Genomic DNA, 27,559 nt, shown 5'->3' with positions numbered 1-27,559 from the left:
ATGTACACTTCGACTATGAGAGACAGAATGGGGGGGAAAGAATCCAGGAAATCACATTGTAGGATTTTTAATGAATTAATTGGTAAATTCCTCTGTAAAATAAGTATTTGGTCACCTACAAACAAGCAAGATTTCTGGCTTTCACAGACCTGTAACTTTTTCTTCAAGAGGCTCCTCTGTCCTCCACTCATTACCTGTATTAATGGCACCTGTTTGAACTCGTTATCAGTATAAAAGACACCTGTCCACAACCTCAAACAGTCACACTCCAAACTCCACTATGGCCAAGACCAAAGAGCTGTCAAAGGACACCAGAAACAAAATTGTAGACCTGCACCAGGCTGGGAAGACCGACTCTGCAATAGGTAAGCAGCTTGTTGTGAAGAAATCAACTGTGGGAGCAATTATTAGAAAATGGAAGACATACCAGACCACTGATAATCTCCCTCGATCTGGGGCTCCACGCAAGATCTCACCCCGTGGGGTCAAAATGATCACAAGAACGGTGAGCAAACATCCCAGAACCACACGGGGGGACCTAGTGAATGACCTGTAGAGAGCTGGGACCAAAGTAACAAAGGCTACCATCAGTAACACACTACTACTCAAATCCTGCAGTGCCAGACGTGTCCCCCTGCTTAAGCCAGTACATGTCCAGACCCGTCTGAAGTTTGCTAGAGAGCATTTGGATGATCCAGAAGAGGATTGGGAGAATGTCAGATGAAACCAAAATATAACTTTTTGGTAAAAACGCAACTTGTCGTGTTTGGAGGAGAAAGAAAGCTGAGTTGCATCCAAAGAACACCATACTTACTGTGAAGCATGGGGGTGGAAACATCATGCTTTGGGGCTGTTTTTCTGCAAAGGGACCAGGACGACTGATCTGTGTTAAGAAAAGAATGATTGGGGCCATGTATCGTGAGATTTTGAGTGAAAACCTCCTTCCATCAGCAAGGGCATTGAAGATGAAACGTGGCTGGGTCTTTCAGCACGACAATGATCCCAAACACACCGCCCGGGCAACGAAGGAGAGGCTTCGTAAGAAGCATTTCAAGGTCCTGGAGTGGCCTAGCCAGTCTCCAGATCTCAACCCCATAGAAAATCTTTGGAGAGAGTTGAAAGTCCGTGTTGCCAAGCGACAGCCCCAAACATCACTGCTCTAGAGGAGATCTGCATGGAGGAATGGGCCAAAATACCAGCAACAGTGTGTGAAAACCTTGTGAAGACTTACAGAAAACGTTTGACCTCTGTCATTGCAAACAAAGGGTATATAACAAAGTATTGAGATGAACTTTTGTTATTGACCAAATACTTAATACATAATTTGCAGATAAATTCTTTAAAAATCAGACAATGTGATTTTCTGGATTTTTTTTCCTCATTTTGTCTCTCATAGTTGAGGTATACCTCTGATGAAAATAACAGGCCTCTCTCATCTTTTTAAGTGGGAGAACTTGCACAATTGGTGGCTGACTAAATACTTTTTTGCCCCACTGTATGTATTTTTATATTCCTTTTCCTCTAGCTCGAGCCCTACATTTAACGATTGACGCCATTTCCATACATCATCCTGGGGTTTTATTCTGTCTTTGAGCAGCAGTTCTCTGGGGATAGAACAGAGAGCACAGAAGACAGCCCGGCATTTAGAGACCGGCTAAGGGGAACAGGCCTGGGAGAATAACCAGCGCCACCATTTTCTGATCAAATCTGTAAAAGCGGAGCCATCGGCTCGGTACAAGCACGGACAAAATTGCGTAGACTACTTTTCAAATTTGTTTGGCAGGTTCAAATGAGATAATATCACAAGAAGAGGTGTTTTTCTGTTGTCTACAGCTAGTATTCAGTTCTGCTGTTGTTCATTTTATCACCTGCTACTTCACTCCCAAACCAAGGTGTTTAAACGATAGCATAAATCAGAAAGGAACAGGGTCAACAAGCCTTAGAGGTAGAATACAGAGTCCCTGAGCAAAACTAACAAATAGATTTTATCAAAGCAAAACATTTACTTTTCTAACCAAAATGTGTCAGTCCAACTCTGATGGCTGAAACATGATTATCAGTTCAATAATCAGTTTTATTAGAAAGCTATAATTCTGTGTTGCTAAACATTTGCCTGTTTCATTCACACCCCATATACTTTAAACATTTAAAGACATTTGATTGAAATACTAGACTTTTAGCTTCCAAAGCCCTTGATTGTATGGCTAAAGCTACAGAACAATCGATTCCCCAACAGACCGGATAGAAATAAGAGCGGCGGGCCCACGAGGACCTGGCTATTGACATACTGGGGCTGCATTAGCTAACTAGTGCCCAAATCAACTCAAGAGAACACAAATGAACGGAAACAGTGCAATGCAGTCTGGAAGATTGTACTAGAAATCAAGAAGAATCAAGCTGCTTTCACACATGCACGGCAACCTTATCTGGACATTACATGGAGGAGCTGTATGTGTGAATGCAAATGTCCGAATCATTTGGACCGAACATTAACCAGACTTTACCCAGCCAGCACCATAGTAAAAAGTCTGCATAACTTCCGCTTGAGCGGTACGTGTGAACAGAGCGGTTAATTGTCCAGAGCATTCACAGCGAGCGAGCGTGCTGCATGCTGATGACGTCTCCATAATGCGCCAGTTGTTTATCTTTGTGCACGGAGCATAGCTGCTTCGTACTCCTTTCTGCTTCCTTTATATTCCTTCCCACTCTTTCTTTTATATTATGTCCAAATTCATTAAGTATCAACGGCAAAGTCTGTAGTCTCGTCTGCCATCCTGGGTGTGCTAAAACGCCTCCTTCACGCCTCCTGCACACTCTACCCAGGCCCCGCCCCTCGTCTTAACCAATCTGAGTAATTCCAGGTCGTGTAAACACGGACACGAACAATCTCCTGTTGTGTTCTACATGTGTGAAAGGGCAACTCCGGACAATGTCCAGACCTGATTATCTGGACATTGTCCAGAGTTCATATGTGAAAGCAGTATAAGAATCCATAAAGCCACAAACAAGGATTGAACGTTTTTTTTTCATTACGGTACTATTATTATCATTATGCAAAATAAAAATAAATGTATTGTACGGTTGTAAGCATTTAAAGAAGTGACCTATAGAAAGAGCCTCGGCCTATCCCTGTACGTGAAAAACAATTCAGCGAGCCTCATAAGTAGCAATTAACATGAGTAAATGGACGCAGTGAAGTGCTCGTTAAACTACAAGCTCCTATAAATGCACGCGGTTCAACGCCGTCTCTGCCGTGGCAAACTCTACAGAGGATAAAGAGACTCTCGGGGCCCTGGATAACAAGCTCCCTCTGGACCCAGATGTATGGCCACGTTAAAAGACCCCGGTGGGATTAGCATCTTGAGGCAAAGAAATGACAGACTGAAAGAGAGGGGGAGGATGATATAGCGATAAAGAGGTTCCCTCAAAGTGACATCAGCACTGACTCGTTATCAGTTTAGAATTATGAAAATGAGGGTTTCCATGTATTTCCTGTATGATATATGCATTTGTATGAAAGAACGGTCAAGGCGGAGGACGTGAGGCATGTGTATTCTTGTGCATTTGCGTATAGTATCTGTGCTTGTGTGTGTTAGACATACCTCAGAGTCTTCACTGCGAAGCCCCAGCTGCAGCACCGCACTGGGAGTCTTCAGTTTGGCTTGGCTGGACTGGGCCATCTGCAGGTTCAACTGCCAGCCTACATTTTCAAGCTAGAACACGTATGCACGGACACACACACACACACACACACACACACACACACACACACACACACACACACACACACACACACACACACACACACACACACACACACACACACACACACACACACACACACACACACACACACACACCTTGTTTTGTACATTAAGTTATGCACCACACAGCTCCATAGCTGTGGAAATCAAAATCTGTCTATCTCCTTGCTCAACCTATTCTAAAAAACAAAATTGCGATCGTGTCTAACAACCCCTGTTATGCCTTCAACGGGGACGGAAATTGTTACTTGGGGGCCTCAAAAATGCATTTGCAAAAATCTGCATAAAACAGATTGTGCCAGTGGAACAAATATCTACCTACAAATATATGCACAAAACAAAATAAAAAAATGAATAGGCGCTTTAATACACTATACAATGGAAATAGGCCAAAGCAACAACAAATTGTTAAGAAAGTTAGTAAACCAATATCAATTAGTCACGCTGTAAGGCACAGCGCTCAAGAATAAGATGGATTGTGAAGAATGCAGCAATAAATCACAACTAGTGATTCGTATTGCAGACCTGGCCGAACATAAATTTATACCAGAAAACTACTTGAACTGAGCCCAGCACCAACCGCCCAGGCACACATTTCAGTGCAAAGAGAAGGAGCTATTGGAAAAGAAAATGAGAAATTCTACTCCCACATCTAAAATGGGAAATGTATGGGGGAGGGGAGGGGGGAAAAAAAAAAAAAAAAAAAAAAAAAAAAAAAAAAAGATAGACGCTAACCCTAGCTTGTACTTGTTTTTTTTTTTTTGTTGTTTTTTTTAACCAACTTTACTGATTTATTGTCTGGCTGATTCACTGAGGTCCAGCTCATCAGTCAGGTGTTGCAGAGTGATAAAATATAGAGCACAGAGTGTAGAGAGGCCGTTAAGCATTTTATGATGCAGAGAAAGAACCATAATAATAAACCGTGTGTGAATTATAGACGCTGGATGCTTCCAGTGCATGAGACAACAGGTGAATGAGGATAAACTCCTAAAACCCTGAGGCTGTCCCTATTGATTTGCAAGAACGTGGATATAACAATTATAATGTTTATTTGCTATCTTAATCTTAAAAATTGGTATTTTGTATTTTTATTTACTGGATAATTGAGGATGCATGGCTGTCATTTCAGACCACCAATACAATTCCGACTGCAACGTAGGAAGTTGTTCTATGTTGTTTTTTTTTGTTTGTTTTCTTTTGGCCAGACTTTTTAAAGAAGGCAGAGGGCTCAAAATCCCTCTGTTCTATATATCTAAGAGACGGCGTGCTTTACAAACTGTCTGAAGGCTGAGCAACAGCGGCGGTCCTTTTAGATGGCTCAAACTGTCTACTGTTCGTCCAACAGCAAAAGCAGCTGAAGACTCGTGGGAGAAGGAGAGATGACTCACCCAGGAAAGAAAGGCTTCTGAAGGTACAATGGCCAAAAAACAACAACAAAAAAAACCAAAAAAAAAAAAACATCACAGGATGCAAATCTTTTGTGTCTCGCTCTTCTGTTTTTGTCCACAAAGTGGCTTTTAGGCAGCGTAATATTCAGGGAGAGAACACCAGGTATGTCATTTGGGGATGTGAGTGTTTGAACTCTCGTTACAGCAGGGTAATATCTGGCTGCGTTTAAGAGCAAAACCGTGTGGAGGACGCTTGATATTTATATAACTAGTCTATACCTATTCAAAATGTAAGACTTTCTAAGACATTTGAATGTCACAGGTTAACAAGATGGCAACTGTGGCAGTTTTGCCTGCCACACGCCACCAAAGCGGCGTTTTCAGGGACCTCCGGCACAGAGACACAGACGACGGGGTTTCAGAAACAGTCTCTTGTAGAGAGGGGGCTAGATGGAATAAGCCCGGGAGCAGATGGGCACGTGTCATGACAAGGCTCCTCTCCTGAGTGTGTGTGGGGATGGGGGTTTTACCTGTTGCTCATTAGACCAACCAATGAGCAACAGGTATGCAGCCACACTGATCCTGCGCCCCAATTGCCTAGATGCAGGACAGGTGTGGCTTCTCAAACCACGCCATCCCCACACCACAGTAACGATTCAGTCTTCAGCATGGCTAGTCGCGACACTCTTTGTGACTCAGTTGCAGAGCCCACTTCTGGCTTGCTGTTCGCTGTTTATCTACACATGTATTAATCTTACACATGTCGCGTGTCCAAATTGCACCAAATTCGATACTGCACGTCCTTGGGTCCCGAGCAATACACCCGACAAGTGTGAAGTAGATCAGATAAATGGTTGTTGAGATAATCAAATGGTCAGCTTTACATCCTGTTGAAAACTGTTTTACACAAGGAAGACACGTCATCATTGATTTTCCATCCATTGGAAATTCCATCCATCTATTTTCCACCGCTTATCCGGGGCTGGGTCGCGGTGGCAGCAGGCTGAGCAAGGACCTCCAGGCCCCCTTCTCCCCGGCAACGTTTTCCAGTTCCTCCTGGGGCACCCCGAGGCATTCCCAGGCCAGCTGGGATATATAATCCCTCCAGCGCGTTCTGGGTCTACCCCGTGGTCTCCTACCAGTTGGACGTGCCCGGAAAACCTCCCAGGGAAGGAGGCATCCTTATCAGATGCCCGAACCACCTCAACAGCAACTCTACTTAGAGCTCTCCCCAGATGTCCGAGCTCCTCACCCTATCTCTAAGGCTGAGCCCAGCCACCCTACGGAGGAAACTAATTTTGGCCGCTTGTATTCACAATCTTGTTAATACTTTCGGCCAATACCCAAAGCTCATGACCATAGGTGAGGGTTGGGACGTAGATGGACTGGTAAATTGAGAGCTTTGCCTTCCGGCTCAGCTCCCTCTTCACCACAACGGTCCGGTACAACGCCCGCATCACTGCTGACGTCGTGCCGATCCGCCTGTCCATCTCACGCTCCATTTTCCCCTCACTTGTGAACAAGATCCCCAGATACATGAACTCCTTCACTTGGGGCAGAAACTTGCTCCCAACGCGGAGGGAGAAATCCACCATTTTCCGGCAGAGAACCATGGCCTCAGACTTGGAGGTGCTGACTCTCATCCCAACCGCTTCACACTCGGCTGCAAACCGCCCCAGTGCGTGCTGGAGGTCACGGTCTGATGAAGCCAACAAAACCACATCATCTGCAAAAAGCAGAGATGCAATTCTGAGGTTCCCAAACTCCCCACTATATACTAATATTTGGAAAGGAGAAGCACAGAGCCAAAAGAAAAAAAAGGTAAATTCTTCATTCCCGACCTGTGGGCCACTGCAAGTGTAAGTGGCATCCCAGGCTATTTCCCCACATGCCTTGTTGTGATCTGCTCTGATAAGAGTAGTCCAAGCCGTTCTTACCTTCTTTGGGGCAAAGATCCCCTGCCGGAGTCTCTCCACCAGCTCGGGGCCAGCGGTGGACCAGGTCTGGGTGAAGATGTTGGCCTTCTCAGGGCTCATATGGACGGCTTCCAGCTGCTGCTGTAGCGAAGCTGGCTTAACATTATGATACACAGCCTAAAGAGGCCAGGGGGCAGGAGAAGATATGTGTAGGTATTTGTCATATCATTTAAATGATTAGTGTTGTACAAGTGAAAAGCGACACCTCCTCTCTACACCTGCAAAGTAGTGTAACAATGATAAAGAACATGAGTTAAACAGTATAACATATCAGTTATATTATCATGAGAGGGTTCCATTTGTGTTCCATTATCCTTGCTGTATTTTTTGTTACAGTGATAAAGTATATTGTATGAAAACAAAAGAAAGAAAAAGCGTTCCCACTGGGATTAAATACTAGACCTCAACCATAAGACATACATGCCTTTATGGTTGGCCTGAGCCTAAAATGTGTGTGGATGTAAATAAAGCCTCGAATTTCCACTGGAGCAGAGATCCAGAAGTATCAAAATTTGTAAGATCAGACAATCATAGTTTACAATGTGACTAAGCACCTGAGATGGAATTTGAGGTGCTAAACTCGTACCGCTTGAAGTGCTGCTGTTCTGTAGCTGGTGCAATGCTCTGACCTCCAGGGGAAGCAAAGTGAAAAGAGATAGATACCTAATTCATCCCCGTAGGGAAATAAGAGGACATCTTGATTGGGATGGAATAATGTACAGCGTCTATGATTTATCATTATTAGGGCATAGTAGGTTTTGTGTTACGAATGTTCTGTGCTTTCCAAGCATCATAACCATATTTTAATATTTTAACTTTGGTAACTAAGGTTTGAGGCCTTAAATACCTAACATGTAGTGCTTTTTTTGTACCAAAAGAGCAATTTATTATTAATCTTCATTATCTACTTTCATTAGATTTGGATACAGTCACATTTCAGTTTGACTAATAGAACAGGGGCCTCTTACATATTGTTTTGTGCGATAAGACGTCTGTCTTCAGCTACATTATGACAGAGTTAAAGTCTACTTACAACATTACCACCAAACATCTCTAAAAACCATGACAATATTGTAAGCATGAACATTATGAGCTCACCTGCTCCAGAATGAACGCCGTTGTCTCTAGGACTAAGTTGAGAGCATGTTTATCCAACGACAGTGCAGTCTGTAGCTTTAGTTCCTCCTCGTCGCTAAATGTACGCTCTCCCTGAATATATGTTTCAAAAACGGTAATTTTGTTAGACATTTTCTCAGTGGATTTATGTGCTTTTAGAACTGAGACTTGCAGACTTATCCAATCTTTCATGGGTCCTCAGGGGTAGTACATCTAAGGAGCATCTAGGGAGCGTGTTCAAATGTAATTACAATAAATACAGAAAACATAAAAGCATAAAAACAAACATATGACGATGTCATCTGGCAGAAGGCAAAATAGGAAGAAAATGTAAATTTGATATAAACAACAAGTCATAGATTATTTTACATAGAATAACGTATATAATAATAATAACAACCTGTTCCATTGTTTTCTACGCAATTACATAACAAGCAAATAATGGGGATGAGGTATACATTATGGTAAAGGAGAGAAACACAATTTAAAAACAACAAAATATTATATATTTCACTTGAGGTCCTTCTAAATTTTGTTCCAGACATTCATGAAAGCACAGAAGTTGCTTGAATGAATAACCTTTAATGAGTCCACGGATGTAGGAATTATTACCTTCAGGTGAAGCTTCTGTATGATGCGAGATGTGAGCCTTGAGAACTTGTTCACGTCTATCCCATTGATGCATGTCACTGCTTCTTTAACGCTGGTTGGAGTCGAAAAGAGTATCGTGAATTAATGGAACATCCTACATAATTCACATGTCATTCACAAGATTCAAGATTCAAATTTGCCACCTGCTGCAGTCTACAAGTAAGACTGTGCAATACAAAGTAGGAAGACAACAAATACGTATGCAAGTAAGTAGAGTATGCAACAGAGTATGCACAGTGTTTATAATGGAAAATAATAATTAGAAAATTTATAATAATATTAATAATAATGCCAGGGCCACAATGTGATGAATATGAATATACAGATTGGTTGATGATACATTTCAGATTAATACAAATACAGACTTCACCGTGCAATACATTCAAATAGAGGGTAAGAATATTTAAAATCGTGGAAGTTTTAATCATATCATCTGACTCAAAGTTCCAAGACACAGACCGAGACCTGTGACTTCACTTGACCGAAAGATGTGATTTATACGGAGGATGCTGCCGAATCCTGCCTGGACCCGAGGGTGCTGTGATGGAACGGCTCCAATATTGAAAAGCCTGAAGCCTGGGCACGGACTTACCTTTGCGTCTCTTTAAAAACAGCAGCCATGGTCGCCTGTCGAGTCTTTCTTCGAGCTAAACACCATAGGACGAAAGTCGGCGTCGTCTCAGGACGGCGTTGCGTCGCCTCTTACTCTCTTCCTGTTGTCACAAGGACGGCGCACGTGATGGTCAGCGCTGCGCAGTTTTGCGCAGCGCTGACTGTGTCGCCCCCTCCCGAGTCCAAAGAAATGATTGTGCCGTCAATTGAACCGGAATGAGGCAAATTCAATTGTAAAAAAATATACCGATTTAATCAAAACACCGGTCGAGCAAATATGCTCAACCTATAACTTTGAACACTCGCGCGTCAGTTATTTGCGTAGCATTTACGCATAGTGTGGAGAAGTGGGTGGAGTTATAAGGAGTTCCGGAAGTAAAATAGGTTATCGGCTCACGGCGCTACGGCACACGGTATGGACAAACAGAACGGGTCGGGGTCAGGCGCAATATACAGTACTGTAGTATATTAATTAATGGATTTTACCTACATTTCCCTTTTTGTCAGGACCCTGCCAAATAATATACAGAAATGATATGTTGAATTTATGTGCATCAATGCTTGTATCAGTGCATTGGGCGCAATTCATAAAAGAAGGAAATATCTTTGTTGTTGTACACACTTCAAACTTTTCTGAAGGTCGGCTTACATAGAAACTAACAAGACGCACAAAAGATCGAATACTTTATTAACTTGCAAAAGTAAAGAAAAAAAACAGCATGCACAGAAAAAAAACCAACTAAAATTATTTCATAACATAAGACAATTTGTTTCAACTTCTTGCATACAGAAAGAAAGATATCAGCACATACAGTCAATAACTATGGTCATACAGCATATTTGCAGTATAAGAATATTCTGTTCAATTTGTACTGATTTTACAAACCAGCTTCATTGTGATAAACAATACTGTCGGAGACCTGCTTGAGTTTGTCATTTTGCTAAGGATGCATGTACACGCTGCGCCTGGATTGCATGACTGTTGTGTTCTGGCACAACAAGAGCAATCGGATAGCCCCGACATTCTGTCTCTCCAGCCACCCTCGCTCTTCAAAACAGGCGTAAGTCAACAAAACAGGAAACAAGAAGGTTTCGGATTTAAAAAAAAAATTAAAATCGACATGTCTGAGCTGTAGCAGCTGAACACAAGAGCGCGCCTCCGTGAAAGGCAGAAGGAATGTATATCGCTGATGAATTAAATACTTATCTTTTCTCTCAGACAGGAAAAACAAGCCACATATAAGACATTCATTTCAAAACAGTAAAAATCAAAGAGATAACACCAAAAGGAGTATTAATTCACTCTAGTACCTTCAATTTTTATACTTTATGATAAAACTTCTTAAAGTGAGGTTTTGGTAAACAAATTGCATCACAGTAAACATTGGTTGACGTCCACGGGGCTGGAGATCTCGCCGCCGCTATTTGAAGGAGGGTAAGTTTGGCACTTTTATGCTGATGTCACCAATGTTGATGTTTCTGGGCATTTCGGGGAGATTCATGTTCTTTACAGCTGACACGGCACGAGCGGGCGCCCCTGCAATACCGGCCTAAATGTACATACACAAAACAAACACACGCACGGTTATTAGGAAAAACCAACTTTAAATCCGACAGACATGCTGAACATGACGATATTATCACGACTCACCCAAGACAGATAAGATGCTCAACACCCACCACGTACAGACAAGACAAAGGACTGGACTTTATAGTAAACGAAGGACGATAAACAACTGACAAAATGCAAAAGCACTGACAAGTATTGAAACAGACAACATGTGCAGATGTACATCCAGACGCCTACGTAGCCACGTATGCACATGCATTATTTGGTTCCATGATGTTTTACAGAACAACCAGAGCCAATTATGAACACAATGTTAAAAAAAATAATAATAATAATAAAATAAAAAGTCATTTGTTGGATTCCGAATTGACCAGCCGTGTCGGACACTTATCAGTAGAAATGGGCAGCAATGCTCGGAAAGTGAACCCACCAGACTCTTCAGATCCGGTAAGGATACAAAATGCAAGGAGAGAATTGGGTAAAGCAGAACAATGGATTTGGATATGAAAAGGGGAATGATGTTTCGGATAGATACAAACAGAAATTTGACTGACTTGGACTGGGAAAAAAAAAAAAAAAAAAGTTTGTTTTTAAAGAAAGTTTCATCAAGGTTTTTGTGCCGCACAAATACTACACACTACATACCTGAGGAGGTGAAATGGCTCACTACTACTAAAGCTACGCCTAATATAGACAAAGACTCCTGTATAAAACGAATCCATTTATCTGTCCCCCATACCACATACATTATTGCAAATATCAACACAGGAACACTGCAGCTTACAGGTGTGTGTATGTTGTTCACTACTGATATGAGGACGCCGGGAGCCTAACGCTGGACTACGATGGGAGATCTACTCGTAAAGAGAAAGGAAGAAACTCTCTCTAACACAGTGAATCTCAATGCAAAGTCTTCAATAGAAACGCCATTTTACACGTTGAGGATCTGTTCAATTGGGTCTGATTAGGAGCGGCAGCAATGCAATGCTTTTGGACATTTGAGAAACACTGCGGTTAGAGATCCCCCGACGGAATCTTTAGTCGACAGACCCAAAGATGACAACTGGTCGAACGCAGAGAGCGCTGTTTTATCAGTATTGTGTTTTTTTCTCGGTTGGTGGAAATGTGATAAATATGAATGATACGTCCACCAGGTCTGGAATAAACAAATAAATGGACGGATGTCCCTCGTGTGTCGCCATAAATGACGTCCCAGGGTTCATTTCATAGCGCTAATCCATTATTGGGGTTATTTCCATGGCTTCGAGAACCAGCGCGGCGCCACGCCCGCCAGAAGGAGGACGGGTACGGTAGACATGTGGAATGCTGATGCAGCGTCTGCTCCCGGTTCAAGGTGCCCGACTATTTTTTTTTTCTTCCCCCTTATTCAGTTGCCTGGAGACCTTGAGCTACTTCACGCTGTAGACACACGGTCAAAGGCCGAAAACGTCAGGGCTCTGTAAATACTCACGCCACGTTAAGATGGCTTCGTGAGCCGTGCCGGGTTCTGCTGGTTCTCCACTCGATATAATGGGCCCACACAGCCCCTGCTTCAGTACTGAGAGGTTTGTCGGCGCAGAGATCCACAGAGATCTTTATATACGTGAATGTGAGTTAGAACAGTGAAGTCATTTACCCCAAAAATGATTTAAAACTTGTTTTTTCTCCTGCTTAAATGATTGGTAAAACGGGAAACTCACGGTTTAGCGGAAATTGTGCTTTGAAGATGTGTCATTTGTCAATGTTGAAAGCAACGAAAATGACAGGGCATATTAAGTTCCCCATTCACAAAAACGCAGCGTGAAAACCAAAGCTCTAGAAAGCTCCAAATGACCGGGCATACAAACTTCCCTATTCACAAAAACGCCGCAAAGGAAACCAACATGGATCGCAGCACCAGCCAGATCCTCGGCTGCTGTCTCCATATTAAAACCAGTTTTCCTATGAGTCTCGTGTTATACCGCAACACAAAGCAATGCATTTTTGGGTCTGCCGTTAAAGATTTCTATGTTAGTGACATCATTTTTGATATTATGTGGGGAGCCATATGGAGAGATTTAAGAGGGGGTTACGTTTTAGTTAAGGTTGAAGTACTGGGTTGTAAATTTATCAGTACCTGTGTCTACCTGTCCTGTCTGGTAGACTGAAAGATAAACGTCTGCAAAGAGAGAAAAGAATGGAAAGAACTTGATAGGTCAGGAAACAGAGAGGAATGAGGAATGTTAAAAGCAGGTCAAAGTAATTACAGTTCATCTCCACAGAAATAGTGATAGGACCTATCATAGGCCACATCGGTAAGAACCAGCCGGGTGATTAAAAGTGAATTTAACAATGACTTGAATTAAGATATCTATAAGACATCATCTTGATAAAAGAAAAATGCCATAGAATCCCTCCTTGCCAGGTGGCAAGAAGGACGGCAATTTTTAGCATTCTCCCTTCCCTACATAGTCCCCCAGGAAAATGGGCATTATCACTTAAAAAAAAAAAAAAAAAAAAAAGAAATCACCATCAGAGTTGAAAATCCCAGTCAACACTGGGGCCTAGGGTAGGTCCAGGAGGAAAGAGACAGAGCAGTTCTGTTGTGTGTCGAACAGTAATATACCCATCTTGCACAACATCGGACAAAAAAGGACAAAAAGTCGATTCTCTTTGATCAAAAACGGGTAATGCAGCTCAGATTAGAAGAAGCAGAACTTGAGTTAATTAAGGCAAATCGATGCAGGGGGTTTTAGTCGCCAGTTTAGCGCTCAATGCACGGGCCATACACCAATCCTAACAGAGTGACGCAAATTCCACTCGCACAACTGTCGTTTGTTGGGCTTTCTGTATTTACATGGACTATTTAACCATAACATTGAGAGAATCACAACATATAATTGCTAAACTGTAGAATTTAGTTTGCTATTGCGAAGCTCGGGGAACATCTTCGAAATGAATGCCAGTACGTTCTAACATTTACGATCACGAGCACACTTCGGTTTTGCATAATCACCAGACGATCAATTTTATGATTTGATAAATCGAAAGCGAGGCCTCGTGTACAAATTGTCTCTGGCTGTAACGGTGTTGTAAAGTAATGAATGAACCTTTTGCAACAACTTCCAGGAAGCGAATGGAAAATCCATTTCTACAGGCAGGGGTTTTTTGGAAAGCAAAGCAATGTCCTTGTTCAGCATTTTTTTTAATTTTCATTTTACTTATACGGTCTGGTTTACAGATCAGAAGCCCAAGTTAGAATTCAGTCCGATAATTATGTGATTTTTACATTTTCCAGCGAGGGTTCATCGAAATAACATTCTACCGTAAGATTTATGACCACTCTGTAAAAAACAGCCAACTATTAAATTCCCCAATTCGAAGACTGTACGGCGAAGGGGAATGGACAAGATATTGACTATAGGCAGTGATTAGAAGATTTTTAACAAGTAAAATCGATCCAAAACGGTGCGTCAGAAATTGGACAAACTTTGCGGTAGTAATGGCAAATCAATGTTCATGGAACTGCATTTCGGATGATGTCTTGTTTTGTGCGGAGATCAGTGCAGTAGCGAGAGGGGGGGAAAGGGGCAAAAGGAGCGCAAACAGTAGAGAGTAAGTCGGGAGCATCCACAAGAGTAGCATGCAGAGTGCAACACACATGCCTGCATATACGGTAGAGGTCAAAGGTCGTCATCAGTTGACTGGCCCGGGCCGCCCTCACCTCAGATTTCTCCATTTTGTTCTGGGCGTCAACCTGCGTGATGATCTCATTCATGTTGGTCTCCAGGACCATCCCCCCCATAACCATCTCCGCCAGGATGTTGTGGACCTGCCCGCCGAGAGGGGAGGTCGCCATGTTTTTAATTAAAAAACAAAAAACAAATGTACATATCCATCTCTGTGGTCTTCATTCCGATTATCAGCTATAAAATGAAATCTAATTTGGCGCAAAGTAAAAGAATAAAATAAAAAAATTTAAAAAAGAAAAAAAAGTAAGCAAAATCTTTTTTTCCCCCCTACCTTGTCTACATGGAAAATTAAGTCCAGCTCACAGACGTTCTCGAAACATTTGTCGAGCGTTTCCACAAACACCTGTCAAAGAACGTGAACCCACATCAACCGACAAACACAATCATTCTATATAATACGGGATAGCTACATCCTTAAGGGAAGACGCGGAAGGTCTGCCGCAAACTATAGCGATCCAATTGCCGTTTCTTGGGATTTTACCTGGATTAAGTCTAAGATCCCCAGTTCGCTCTCTGAGGAGTCCACACAAAACACAAAGTAGAGCGTGGCGTAGTGTCTGTAGATCAGCTTGTTTTCAGAGCCGCCAATCAACCTGGCACACACAGGGGAAAAAAAAACACCAAAGATCACACTTGAATATTCATTTCCTTTTCGGGGGGGGGATCAATAAAGTACTATCTTATCTTATATATATGATATATGGAAAAAAAATATGTGATAACCAACTATAAAAACAATGACATAAAATAATTTACTACAGACTTAAAAACATCAGATTTTTTTATTATTCTTTATTATTATTATCATTATCATTATTATTAATAATAATAATAATAATAATAAATAAAATAAATAAATAAGTTATATACCTTTATGAGTCCCACAATTTGCAATTGCTCTGCATTTTCCCATCCTAGTAACTGACGTATCTAGGAGCAGTACAGCACTATAGACCAAGAAATCTAGAGCCTAACTTGAAGCGAGGCGATTACGTCATTGAATCAACGTGTGAAGATAGCAAATATAAACAGAACTAACAAGGGAAGATAAAGAAATGTGAGGGATGTAAAATAACCAGTGACCAGGGGTCTGGTATGACGTCACTGAGCTTGGTCTTATCACATATTCCCCTCACACAGGGCTCTTTCCCACAGACACACAGACACTACGAATCAGCCCAAGCCAGAGAAAAAACACGAGCACTGAACATGAGCTCATTCAGTGCATAACGGAGCGCTTTGCAGTTATTTGTAAAAAAAATTGGCGACTAAATATTATTTTTGTGATTATTTTAAATTGTAATTTCAACTCCCACATTGCTGTTGTGTTAACGTGTGAGAGAGAGTGTGTAAGGTATGAGCTTGCAGGGACTATGTGATAAAGTGTTTGCACTGTTCAAGATAAACTGTGATTCTAAGTGTAAAGCAAATGGCCGCGCCTGCATCCCCATTGGTTATTTTATTGTACTCGGCATCGTCTGTATTCACAGTCTTCCTAAATTCCTCAGTAAATAACAGAGAGAAGTTAATAAAAAAATAAATAAAAAAACTGGACCGCCCGGGGCCCAATTCATGAATGATGAACAAACACCAAGAAAGCCTTTGAGTTTTTAACGATAATGACATTACCTTAATCCAACGACGCTGCATTAGAGAACACCGACACCTGCTTAAGGGATCTATACCATTGTGATCCAGGCACGCCGGTTCAAATGACGTTTCAAGCCTACAATTTCAGCGTGTCGGACAAAGTGTTTTTTTCGCACCATGCGTCGGCGGCCACTGATTCTCAGCCTGGACGATGGAAGACGTAGCACACGCGCCTGACAGACGCCACCGTCAGCGCTCAACACTTACATTCCACCTTCCAGGAAGTTGCAGACGTTCTCGTCCCTTTTGGAGACCAGGTGGAAGGTTTCTCTGATGATCTGTTGTTCTGTGTCTTCGCTCTGTGCGATCGATCAGGAAATGAAAAGCAAAACATGAGGAGGAGGAGGAGGAGGAGGAGGAGGAGGAGGAGGAGGAGGAGGAGGATGAGGAGGAGGAGGAGGTGCATTTCGCTCCTTCACCTTAGTGGGAAAACCACATAAGGGCCTACGTTGAGTAACAGTTTCCCCCAAAGGACTCAGTGGTTCGCTGTGAACATTTGACTGGGATTAGAGTTTTTCCTCCACAGATTATTTGCTTCCAGCTGAGATTTTGTTTAAATTCTTCAACACCCTGAGGCCAGTTGGAAAACATTACAATGCCACTAGATTTCTTGTCACAAAATGGATTTGGCTATATGTTCTGTACCATGCAGCTACTAACTTCAGCAATGGAACTGATAGGTCAATAAAAGCGCACACATATAGTACGTATATACAGTACATACATATAACCAGTACACATATACATCGATCATTCTCATTCATTCTTAAAAAAAAATATATATACATAAAAATCAGCCACAAAATTAAAGACACTGACAGGTGTAGTGAATTACTCATCTCCTCATCCTCCTCATCTCGTTCCAATGGCACCTGTCAAGGGGTGGGATATATAAGGCAGCAAGTCAACAGTCAGTGCTTGAAGTTGATGTGTTGGAAGCAGGAAAAATGGGCAAGTGTAAGGATTTGAGTGACTTTGACAACGACCAAATTGTGATGGCTAGACGACTGGGTCAGAGCATCTCCAAAACGACAGTTCTTGTGGGGTGTTCCCAGTATGCAGTGGTTAGCACCTACCAAAAGTGGTCCAAGGAAGGACAACCAGTGAACTAGCGACAGGGTCATGGGTGCCCATGGGCTCATTGATGCACGTGGGGAGCTAAGCCTAACCCGTCTGGTCTGATCTCAAAGAAGAACTACTGTAGCACAAATTGTTGAAAAGGTTAATGCTGCTAGGATAGAAAGGTGTCAGAACACACAGTGCATCACAGCTTGCTGCATATGGGGCTGCGTAGCTGGAGACCAGTCAGAGTGTCCATGCTGACCCCTGTCCACCACTGAAAGCTCCTACAATGGACACGAGAGCATCAAAACTGGACCATGGTTCAATGGAAGAAGGTGGCCTGGTCTGATGAATCACGTGTTTTTCTACATCATGTGGATGGTCTAGGTTAGGGTCTGATCCCACCAATGGAGCATCAGTGGGATGTGCTGGAACAACAAGCACGATCCAAAGGAGCCCCACCTCACAACTTCCAGGACTTAAAGGATCTGCTGCTAATGTCACACACACACACACACACACACACACACACACACACACACACACACACACACACACACACACACACACACACACACACACACACACACACACACACACACACACACACACACACACACACACACACACAGGGATATTCAGCTTTCGGGTGAAATTTCAGGATGAACCTAAAATGCACTATAACCATTACAGGTGAACTTAATTTGACCTTCTCTTAACTTTTGAATGCACATGTCCAACTGTTCAATGTTTCAGTACTTTTTGCACAACTTGCTGTTCTCTAACAAGGAGCTGAACAGCATAATTCACAACAGGTGTTGATCCATGAATCGACCAATAAACCTCCTGGTTCAATTATAATCGGTATTTAAACAGTCCTCATCATGAGACCGAGACGACGCCTAACAACTGATCAACAGTACCTCGCCATTGTAAGGCTTCAAACAGGATGTTCTCAGAGGGAAGTGGCCAATGAGCTTAGGGTGTCACAGAGTGTCATCAGCAGGTTGCAACAGATACAGAGAGACTGGAAGAGTCACAGAAAGGCATAGAAGTGGCCACATCCTACACTGATGACCACTTCATTGTCAACAGTGCCCTGTGGAACCGGATGATGAATGCCACTCAACTCCAGGCACATTTAAGGGAGGTGAGAGGCACCCAAGTGTCACGTCAGCCCATTCAAAACCGTTTACATCAGCGTGGTCTGCCGGCTAAACGACCTGCAAGGGTACCTGACCACACCACCAGGCACAGGCATCATCGTCTTGCATGGGCCAGGGACCATTTAGGCTGGAGGAGGGACCAGTGGGCCTCAGTGCTGTTCTCTGATGAAAGTCCATTCACGTTGAGCAGAAATGATGGCTGCCAATGATGTTGGAGATGTCAAGGAGAGCGCTATGCATCAGCCACTGTTGTCACCAGACGAGCCTTTGGTGGTGGTGGTGTTACAGTGTGGGCAGGTGTCTCTAGTCAATACACTGTACCATTGTGAATGGTACAGTGACAAGCCCATACTACCTGAATAACATCATTAATCCAGTCATTGTGTCCCTGCAGGAACAACACAGGCCTAATTTAATCTTTACGGACGACAATGCTCCAGCTCATCGAGGTCGCATCATTAGGGAAAGGCTGCTGGAGACTGGGGTACCTCAAATGGAGTGGCCTGCACTTTCTCCGGACCTGAATCCCACAGAAAACCTATGGGATCAGCTGAGTCTCCGTGTAGAGGCTCGTAACTCTGTACCCCAGAACCTCAATGACCTGAGGGCCGCCCTTCAAGAAGAGTGGGGTGCCAGGCCTCAGCAGACAATAAGTCGACTTGGCAACAGCATGAGATGTTGTTGTCAAGCTGTAATTGATGCTCAAGGCCACATGACAAGTTATTGAGACATTGACATTTTTTGCAAGATTTCTAGCTTTCACAGACCTGTAACTTTTTCTTTAAAAGGCTCCTCTGTCCTCCACTCCTTACCTGTATTAATGGCACCTGTTTGAACTCGTTATCAGTATAAAAGACACCTGTCCACAACCTCAAACAGTCACACTTCAAACTCCACTATGGCCAAGACCAAAGAGCTGTCAAAGGACACCAGAAACAAAATTGTAGACCTGCACCAGGCTGGGAAGACTGAATCTGCAATAGGTAAGCAGCTTGTTGTGAAGAAATCAACTGTGGGAGCAATTATTAGAAAATGGAAGACATACAAGACCACTGATAATCTCCCTCGATCTGGGGCTCCATGCAAGATCTCACCCCGTGGGGTCAAAATGATCACAAGAACAGTGAGCAAACATCCCAGAACCACACGGGGGGACCTAGTGAATGACCTGCAGAGAGCTGGGACCAAAGTAACAAAGGCTACCATCAGTAACACACTACGCCGCCAGGGACTCAAATCCTGCAGTGCCAGACGTGTCCCCCTGCTTAAGCCAGTACATGTCCAGGCCCGTCTGAAGTTTGCTAGAGAGCATTTGGATGATCCAGAAGAGGATTGGGAGAATGTCATATGGTCAGATGAAACCAAAATAGAACTTTTTGGTAAAAACTCAACTTGTCGTGTTTGGACGAGAAAGAAAGCTGAGTTGCATCCAAAGAATACCATACCTACTGTGAAGCATGGGGGTGGAAACATCATGCTTTGGGGCTGTTTTTCTGCAAAGGGACCAGGACGACTCATCCATGTAAAGAAAAGATTGAATGGGGCCATGTATCGTGAGATTTTGAGTGAAAACCTCCTTCCATCAGCAAGGGCATTGAAGATGAAACGTGGCTGGGTCTTTCAGCATGACAATGATCCCAAACACACCGCCCGGGCAACGAAGGAGTGGCTTCGTAAGAAGCATTTCAAGGTCCTGGAGTGGCCTAGCCAGTCTCCAGATCTCAACCCCATAGAAAATCTTTGGAGGGAGTTGAAAGTCTGTGTTGCCCAGCGACAGCCCCAAAACAACACCGCTCTAGAGGAGATCTGCATGGAGGAATGGGCCAAAATACCAGCAACAGTGTGTGAAAACCTTGTGAAGACTTACAGAAAACGTTTGACCTCTGTCATTGCAAACAAAGGGTATATAACAAAGTATTGAGATTAACTTTTGTTATTGACCAAATACTTATTTTCCACCATAATTTGCAAATAAATTCTTTAAAAATCAGACAATGTGATCTTCTGGATTTTTTTTTCTCATTTTGCCTCTTATAGTTGAGGTATACCTATGATGAAAATAACAGGCCTCTCTCATCTTTTTAAGTGGGAGAACTTGCACAATTGGTGGCTGACTAAATACTTTTTTGCCCCACTGTATATATATATATATATATATATATATATATATATATATATATATATAATTTTTTTTTGTTAATTTGGCCTGATATGCATATGTTAATGCTAACCTTTTAATTGACCCCAGCCAAAAAATAGGCGAGAGTCTTACTACTTTAATAGCTGATTCCATTGAAATTATCATGACAAAGAAAATTCGACCTTGATACATAACAAGCTCTACTGCAGCCAACAATTCATACCAAAATGCATAAAGATCAATTATCTCTTTTGAGAAAGAATCTGGCATCGGAGTTTCAACTTCACATGAAGAAAATGGTTAAAATCTTGTGGCAGATTATTCCTGCCATGTAAATCAAATAGATCCAACGTCATTTCAATAAGGGCGTGAATGACCTCTGGTCAAGGGAAAGTCGGCAGATATGCAGGGAAAAGCAAGCTGAACATATTTGAAAAGGCTGCGGTATCATTTGAAGCGTTATTTCACAATATTCAAATGAGTCAAGTGACAAGCAGGGAAGTGGGTGGAAACACAACCGGGGAAGTTCGATAAAATGTAGTTTAATTTTTTGTGTTCAATGTTCTTTATTTGACTGTATTTCTTTGTAAAGCGGATTGTGTTGCCCTGGTATGAAATGCACTTCATAAATAAAGGTCGACTTGACTTGGCTTGAATAACAATAAATAGAATTGGAAATACACATGTTTATTGTTATTATTGCTATTAACATCACTATTAGTTGTAGTATTGTTCTTACTATACGGACAACCGCTGTAGTAGTTGTAGGCCTAATTAAATCAATCAATAGTATTACAGTATGAAATGAGAGGTCAGTGTTTTTTTGTGGGTTGACGTGAATCAAGCTTCTTTTCCTGTTCCAGTTATTACGCCCATGTTACAGGCAGCGGTGCACTCAAACTGGACCAGAGACACTTCCACTGGAAGTCCTGTACCGAACAAACAAAAAGATGAGGGGAAAATGAATCCAATTCTTCACAACACCCAGCAAAGCATCTCTTTTGGGTGGAGTGGGGTGGGCTGCATATTTCCAACCTGTGGACATTCTGAACCAACGTGACACACGCGTGAGAGCACATTTGAAAACAGCTACGGATTGTCGGATGCACACAACCGACTCACTGTCACGTCCGTGCTGCTGCGTGTTCATGTGACTGTTCGCCCCCATGTCCCTGCTCGCTCTGAGCCGGCGGATGAGCCGGGCAAAACGGGGGCCACACATCCTCCTCTTACGGGGGTCCGCGTTGTGAATAACCATGTGCTAAAATAACAACATAACTTTGAATCCCGAAAACACTCAGGAAGAACGGGCCCCCCTGCAGGGCGGCACACGTCTCCACGCCCGACAGCACGTGTGAAATGTGAGACCCTGTAAAATGACACTGCTGGTTTAGAGCCTTGAAAAAAAAGAAGATGGAAAAACTTCTTGCAGCTATACAAACATGTGCACATGAGCAGCCCGCGGTGTTTTTCCTCCATTTTTAATTTCCATTGTCGTTGCCACAGAGATTTGGTGTAAGTCGCCATAGAAATGCAACTAGTAGGGCTGTCATACCCTCAGGTTTTAGTGGACGATTGTTATACATAAAATTGCGATGAATGATTTTAATGTATTTTTTATTTTCATTTTATGACATTATTATACAAATATAGTACGCCACAATATAAAATACACGATCATAACAAAAAATAATAGTAAAACGCAAAAACTTTATTGGCATTGAGGATCGGAACGCAACAATTTGAGTTGCCCGTTGATCTGCCTGCACCCAGCCAACGGAAAACGCAGCTAATTCGCGTTCTATCGCAACATTTCCAACCACTGGTTTAACATTCACCCTGCAATCTGGATTGTAAACACGATGGTTGTTGAATCCAGCGATATATATAGATGTATAATTATTTATTTTTTACGACAAGCCTGCGATCCGCCTAAATAATTGCAATCGGGCGATTACAGTGGCAGCTCTTAATAGTTAATAACTCGGCGAGCTGTCAACCTTTGCGATATACGGTAAATCCAATTACCGGCCAAATACTAATGGCCTTTCATGGAGCCGATTCACCCCTAATTTATCTCCACACCACGGCGACGGTGGTGAACTTCCAGTGGCGCTGGCGAGAGCGCGTCAATCACGAGGGTGTAATCAAGTCATGTGAGGTAAACAGCGGCCGAATCCGCTCCAGCGCCAACGCCGAGAAGACGCCGAGAAGACGCCGAGAAAGGGGGAGAAGTGTTTGTCCGGCGCGGGGGCGGGCGGGGAACACAGTTGCCTGGATGCTAAATTATTCACAACCTGGAGGATCATGTGTCATCTAACACCACCGGGATCGGTGACATTTCGGCCGCGGAACACAATTCATGTCCCCGTCACGCGCACGTCAAGCCACAGACAACATCGTAACTTCACTCGTCCGCACACCCAGCGTGACGCGGGGGGAATTACACTTCGATCTTAAAATCACCCGTTTCCAGCGTCCGCTCTGCGACCTGTATTATGATGTGAAAGTCATTTAAAAAAAAAAAAAACGAAAGAAAAACAGTGCTCGGGGGTGTTACTCACGTAGTGCTCGTAGAATTTAGACAGCCTTGGTTTCCCGTGGTTGTTGAAAATCAGGATGGCTTTGATCATGGTTGTGGTCGGCTGGAGAAGGAAAGTGGGGGGGGGGAAACAGGAAGGAGGGCGCAGCCTGTGGAAGACTGTCTGTCTGTCTGTCTTGTTGTCTGTCTGTCTGTCGACACCCCCCACCCGCCCCCCGCCGTGAACCCGCTTCTATCCGGGATCTCGAATTGCTCAAATCCCGTCGCGATTCAACGAACGATGCGGCTGTAGCCCTGAGCCTGCAGCGACATGCTACTCATCCATTCGCCCGGGACGGAAAGCCCTCCACGTCAAGTGACCGCGCAGGAGACGGGTCGGTTCCTCGGAGCGCTACGGCAGCCGCGTTGGGTCAAACTCGACTAAGGCGCTTCGCATTACAAATATTGTCCCTTAAAAGGTATATATATAAATATATAAATAGATATATATGTATATATATATATATATGAATATATATATATATATATACACACACACACACACACACACACACACACACACACACACACACACACACAGGTAAAGTGTATAACATTGCTCATCTCGTTCCAGTGGTACCTGTCAAGGGGTGGGATATATTAGCCATTAGGTATATATCTTAGGTATGCAGTGGTTAGTACCGACCAAAAGTGGTCCAAGGAAGGACAACCGGTGAACCGGCGACAGGGTCATAGGTACCCATAGGTTCATTGATGCACGTGTGGAGCGAAGTCTAGCCCGTCTGGTCCGATCCCACAGAAGAGCTGCTGTAGCACAAATTGTTGAATAAGTTAATGCTGCTGTGATAGAAAGGTGTCAGAACACACAGTGCATCACAGCTTGCTGCGTATGGGGCTGCGTAGCCACAAAACGTTCAGAGTGACCATGCTTCCATGAGTGGAAGAAGGTGGCCTGGTCTGATGAATCACGTTTTCTTCTACATCATGTGGATGGTTCGGGGTTAGGGTCGGATCTGATGGCGCATCAGTGGCATGTGCTGGAACAACAAGCCCGATCCATTGGGGGCCCACCTCACAACTTCCAGGACTTAAAGGATCTGCTGCAACCTCTTGATGCCAGATACTGCAGGACACCTTCAGAGGTCTTGTGGAGTCTATGCCTTGACGGGTCAGAGTGGTTTTGGTGGCACAAGGAGGACTTACACAACATTTGTGGTTATTTGTGGTAGTTTTAATGTTGGGGCTGATCAGTGTGTGTGTGTGTGTGTGTGTGTGTGTGTGTGTGTGTGTGTGTGTGTGTGTGTGTGTGTGTGTGTGATAAAGAATGTTAGCTATGCAGAAGGGAACCAGGGGCCCAGAACAGACATTATATATACAGTATATATGTGTGTATATATAATATAATGATTATATATATAACTGTCGTGGAAATTCCACTATGTGGTCGGTAAGATAAATCCTTGCTATCAGGAGACCTTCGTTCTATTACCTAAAAATACGTTTATTCTGCAAAATAGGAGAAAGATGAAATGATACACTTTGTGAACACTGACACAGTGATTTCTGCCTGTGGAAGTACAAGGGGGTGTGGTTAAGCCTTGGCTCCGTGGCTGTGCAGCTTTACCGGGTCCGACCCAATTCGCTTTACGGAGTCTGCTCAATCAGCCTCTTTAACGCTAATTGGTCAGACCAGGCTGGAAGAGGTTTTATATGTTATTCTGTCTTTCAGTGGGGAAGCTGAGGCACATGACTGAGAAACGCCTGCAGTCAGGAGCACGACCACAAAAAGTGAACTCTGTTAATCCCTTTCAGTTTATCTTCCTGTTGTGCCAGGGAGCCTTTGTGTTACCGTTATGAATAAAATCATCGCCATGTCGGTGTGTCACTGCCAGAACGACTCCGTCTCCCTCCTTAAATGTGTACATGTCTGTAGAGACTCCCCCACTCCCCTTTTTGTCCGGAGACAGTTCTACTTTCTAAAAGTTTGGTGTTGTCTTATGACCACGCCCCCAGTCACATGACTTGCTTTTCATACAATAATTAGTAGTTATAGTCCGAGGGCGTTCACACCTCACAATCTTATCGTGCACGTGCAAGATAACTACAGCAGATAAGAAGACAGGTACATCAGGCAGTTGTTTTCCACCCCCATGACAATCCCTTTGTAATAGACAATCAGTATCTAAAAGTAGAAAGGGGTTTCCTAAGAGTGGAAAGGTTGAGTCCCTGGCTTTACTTCAGCACCTAGTAGTGTGGGCAAACACCATATTGTCTTATCGCTACACCCAAATGAGGAACAAGGGAATACAACACAGAGTACTTGAATGCCATTGCATCTAGGACAGAGTTAGTCTGCAAGTGGAGTTCAAGTTCTCAACCTGCAATGCAACTCTTTCTTAATTCTTAAATTGTCAAGAACTGCTGCAATAACTCCGTCCTGTTGATGACCTGTGGGATGACAATCCCCCTCTTTGAAAAGCGATCTCACCATGTTTTGGTCTTTAAACAACTAATCACTACTCAACGATGGGGCCTCACCACCTTATTTATCTCACCACTGGTGAGATAAATACAATTCCTTTATTGGAATACACATGTCAGTCATTAATTTATTTTTCTAGAACTACAGATTTTTTTTTTTAATAATTAGATGTTTAAGTCAAATATGCATTGCTTTACAGAGATTTAAAAAAATTCCATATAAATAGTTATCAGCAAACTCCACCATATTCTTGTACATGTCCCCAAGTTCCTCTGCGGTGGTTTTCAAGTTATTTTACTGAAGCATTTCTTAATCGTCATCACAGAGCAAATAGGGGATGTGTTGTTTGAGAATAAAGTCCAGTTTGCTGGTAACAATTAGGTTTTAAAGTTTTAAGGATTTTTTTAAAATGTGCATTTACAGCAATGCATATATGATGTAAACGTCTAATTATTTAAAAACAAAAGTGAAAGAACAAGAAAGTAATTACAGATGTATGTACTTCGACTTCGGGAAACATGAATAGAAACTTTTCAGTTTTAAGCAATCTTCGAGGCGTACAGAGCGGTGTAGACGCGCAATGGGCTTTCAAGTGTGGATGCGGTGACTGATGTGTGAAACCTCAAAGACACTGTTTATGAACTTCAAATTTCAAACATCAGGAAACCAAACAACAACATGTACGTGGAAAATCATAAACAAAGAAACGTCGGATGACACATGAGAAGGATGTAACCAGGAGGGTGTTGGGCGTGTGTTCAAAGCAGGTGCTGGTGGTGTGTGTGTGCCTGTGATGAGTCTGCCTGTGTGTGTGTGTGTGTGTGTGTGTGTGTGTGTGTGTGTGTGTGTGTGTGTGCATGTGATGTGTCCACCGGTGAGTGTAAGGGACTTGTCTGGTGCTTGTTCTAGTGTATGAGGTCAGTATTATATCCTTGTGCCCCCAAGCAGTAAAAAGGCCCTGAAGCCACCCCTGAGTCCTGCAGCCGTGTAGACACTCCACACCTGCAGGATACCCCCAAGCATCCCGCCCTGCGGCCACAGAAGACCCCCCCAGTCCCCTGGAGAAGCCGGAAGCCCGCGGAGCAACAGTGTCGCCCGGCCCCGAGGAGCTTAACCCAGTCGCGGAGCGCGCGCCCGAGGAGACCCTGCACCCCTGGGGCACACACATACAACACACCCCCACGTGCAGGCACAAGACGCAGTCGCAGGCGCAGAGCCCGGGCTGCGAATGCCAGGCCCGGGACCGCAGGCCCGGAGCCAGGTCTCGTGTCAATAGACCGACACCCTGCCAGAACTGCCTGCCCTACAGGTAAGCCGGTGGGGCCTCCACGCCCACCAATAACCCTGGGCAAGGGCGAGGCTCTCCCCGCCACAACCGGCCAGATGCCCCATCCAGCCACAATCCCCGAGCGCCTATCCACGCAGCCGAGTGTGCTCGGCGCAGGACACCTGGGTGTCAGCCTGTGTAAAAATAAGTAAATATCATACTTTCCACTTTCAAACTTTCTAATGATCAGTTCAGCAATTTTCTAATAATTCCAATGTTCTTACACTTGCCAAATAATTGTCAAAATAATCCTCGCAATAGTTTTGGGCCCTTTTCAGATTCCAATCCTTATCTCCCTTGAATTATTGGTCTTCAATCAATTTATTCTCAAAAAAAAAAAAGGTTTTCTCTTTGGGGGGCTGTGGGGGGAGTCCTCAGCCAT

At 43.4% G+C, this 27,559-nt stretch overlaps 2 protein-coding genes across 3 annotated transcripts in view; both read right to left on the bottom strand.

The window, feature by feature from the left end:
- Window positions 1-9,620, bottom strand: part of commd10 (COMM domain containing 10) — a 56,124-nt gene extending 46,504 nt beyond the window's left edge. Inside the window, exons 1-5 of the mRNA XM_080003455.1 lie at window positions 9,488-9,620; window positions 8,857-8,947; window positions 8,227-8,337; window positions 7,090-7,245; window positions 3,603-3,713 (exon numbers count right to left, since the gene is read on the bottom strand). Coding sequence (XP_079859581.1) covers window positions 3,603-3,713; window positions 7,090-7,245; window positions 8,227-8,337; window positions 8,857-8,947; window positions 9,488-9,516 — 498 coding nt within the window. The 5' untranslated portion in view covers window positions 9,517-9,620. The remainder of the gene's footprint in view (window positions 1-3,602; window positions 3,714-7,089; window positions 7,246-8,226; window positions 8,338-8,856; window positions 8,948-9,487) is intronic.
- A 558-nt stretch (window positions 9,621-10,178) lies between these two features.
- On the bottom strand, window positions 10,179-23,692 carry ap3s1 (adaptor related protein complex 3 subunit sigma 1). 2 transcript variants are annotated; one of them, XM_080003905.1, is made up of 7 exons: window positions 23,391-23,692; window positions 16,666-16,757; window positions 15,290-15,401; window positions 15,080-15,151; window positions 14,781-14,888; window positions 13,194-13,235; window positions 10,918-11,057 (listed from the first exon to the last, which is right to left on the bottom strand). In XM_080003905.1, the coding sequence occupies exons 1-6, from the start codon at window positions 23,457-23,459 to the stop codon at window positions 13,200-13,202; spliced, it is 489 nt and encodes a 162-aa protein (XP_079860031.1). In that variant the 5' UTR covers window positions 23,460-23,692; the 3' UTR covers window positions 10,918-11,057; window positions 13,194-13,199. The 2 variants fall into 2 exon arrangements, with proteins under 2 accessions (XP_079860030.1, XP_079860031.1); XM_080003904.1 differs by lacking the exon at window positions 13,194-13,235 and having other exon boundaries at window positions 10,179-11,057.
- Window positions 23,693-27,559: the final 3,867 nt, after the last annotated feature.

This window comes from Zeus faber (assembly GCF_960531495.2).
Source record: "Zeus faber genome assembly, chromosome: 7".
Classification (NCBI taxonomy): domain Eukaryota; kingdom Metazoa; phylum Chordata; class Actinopteri; order Zeiformes; family Zeidae; genus Zeus; species Zeus faber.
The sequence above is the reverse complement of the archived record's forward strand: the minus strand, read 5'-3'. Positions and strand labels throughout refer to the sequence as shown.

Coding starts and splice junctions, on each gene's coding strand:
- ap3s1 (XM_080003904.1), bottom strand. CDS start 23,459: ATGATCAAAGCCATCCTGATTTTCAACAACCACGGGAAACCAAGGCTG. Junction 16,758..23,390: donor CTAAATTCTACGAGCACTAC/GTGAGTAACACC, acceptor TCGATCGCACAG/AGCGAAGACACAGAACAACA. Junction 14,889..15,079: donor TAATTTTCCATGTAGACAAG/GTAGGGGGGAAA, acceptor CTCGGCGGGCAG/GTCCACAACATCCTGGCGGA.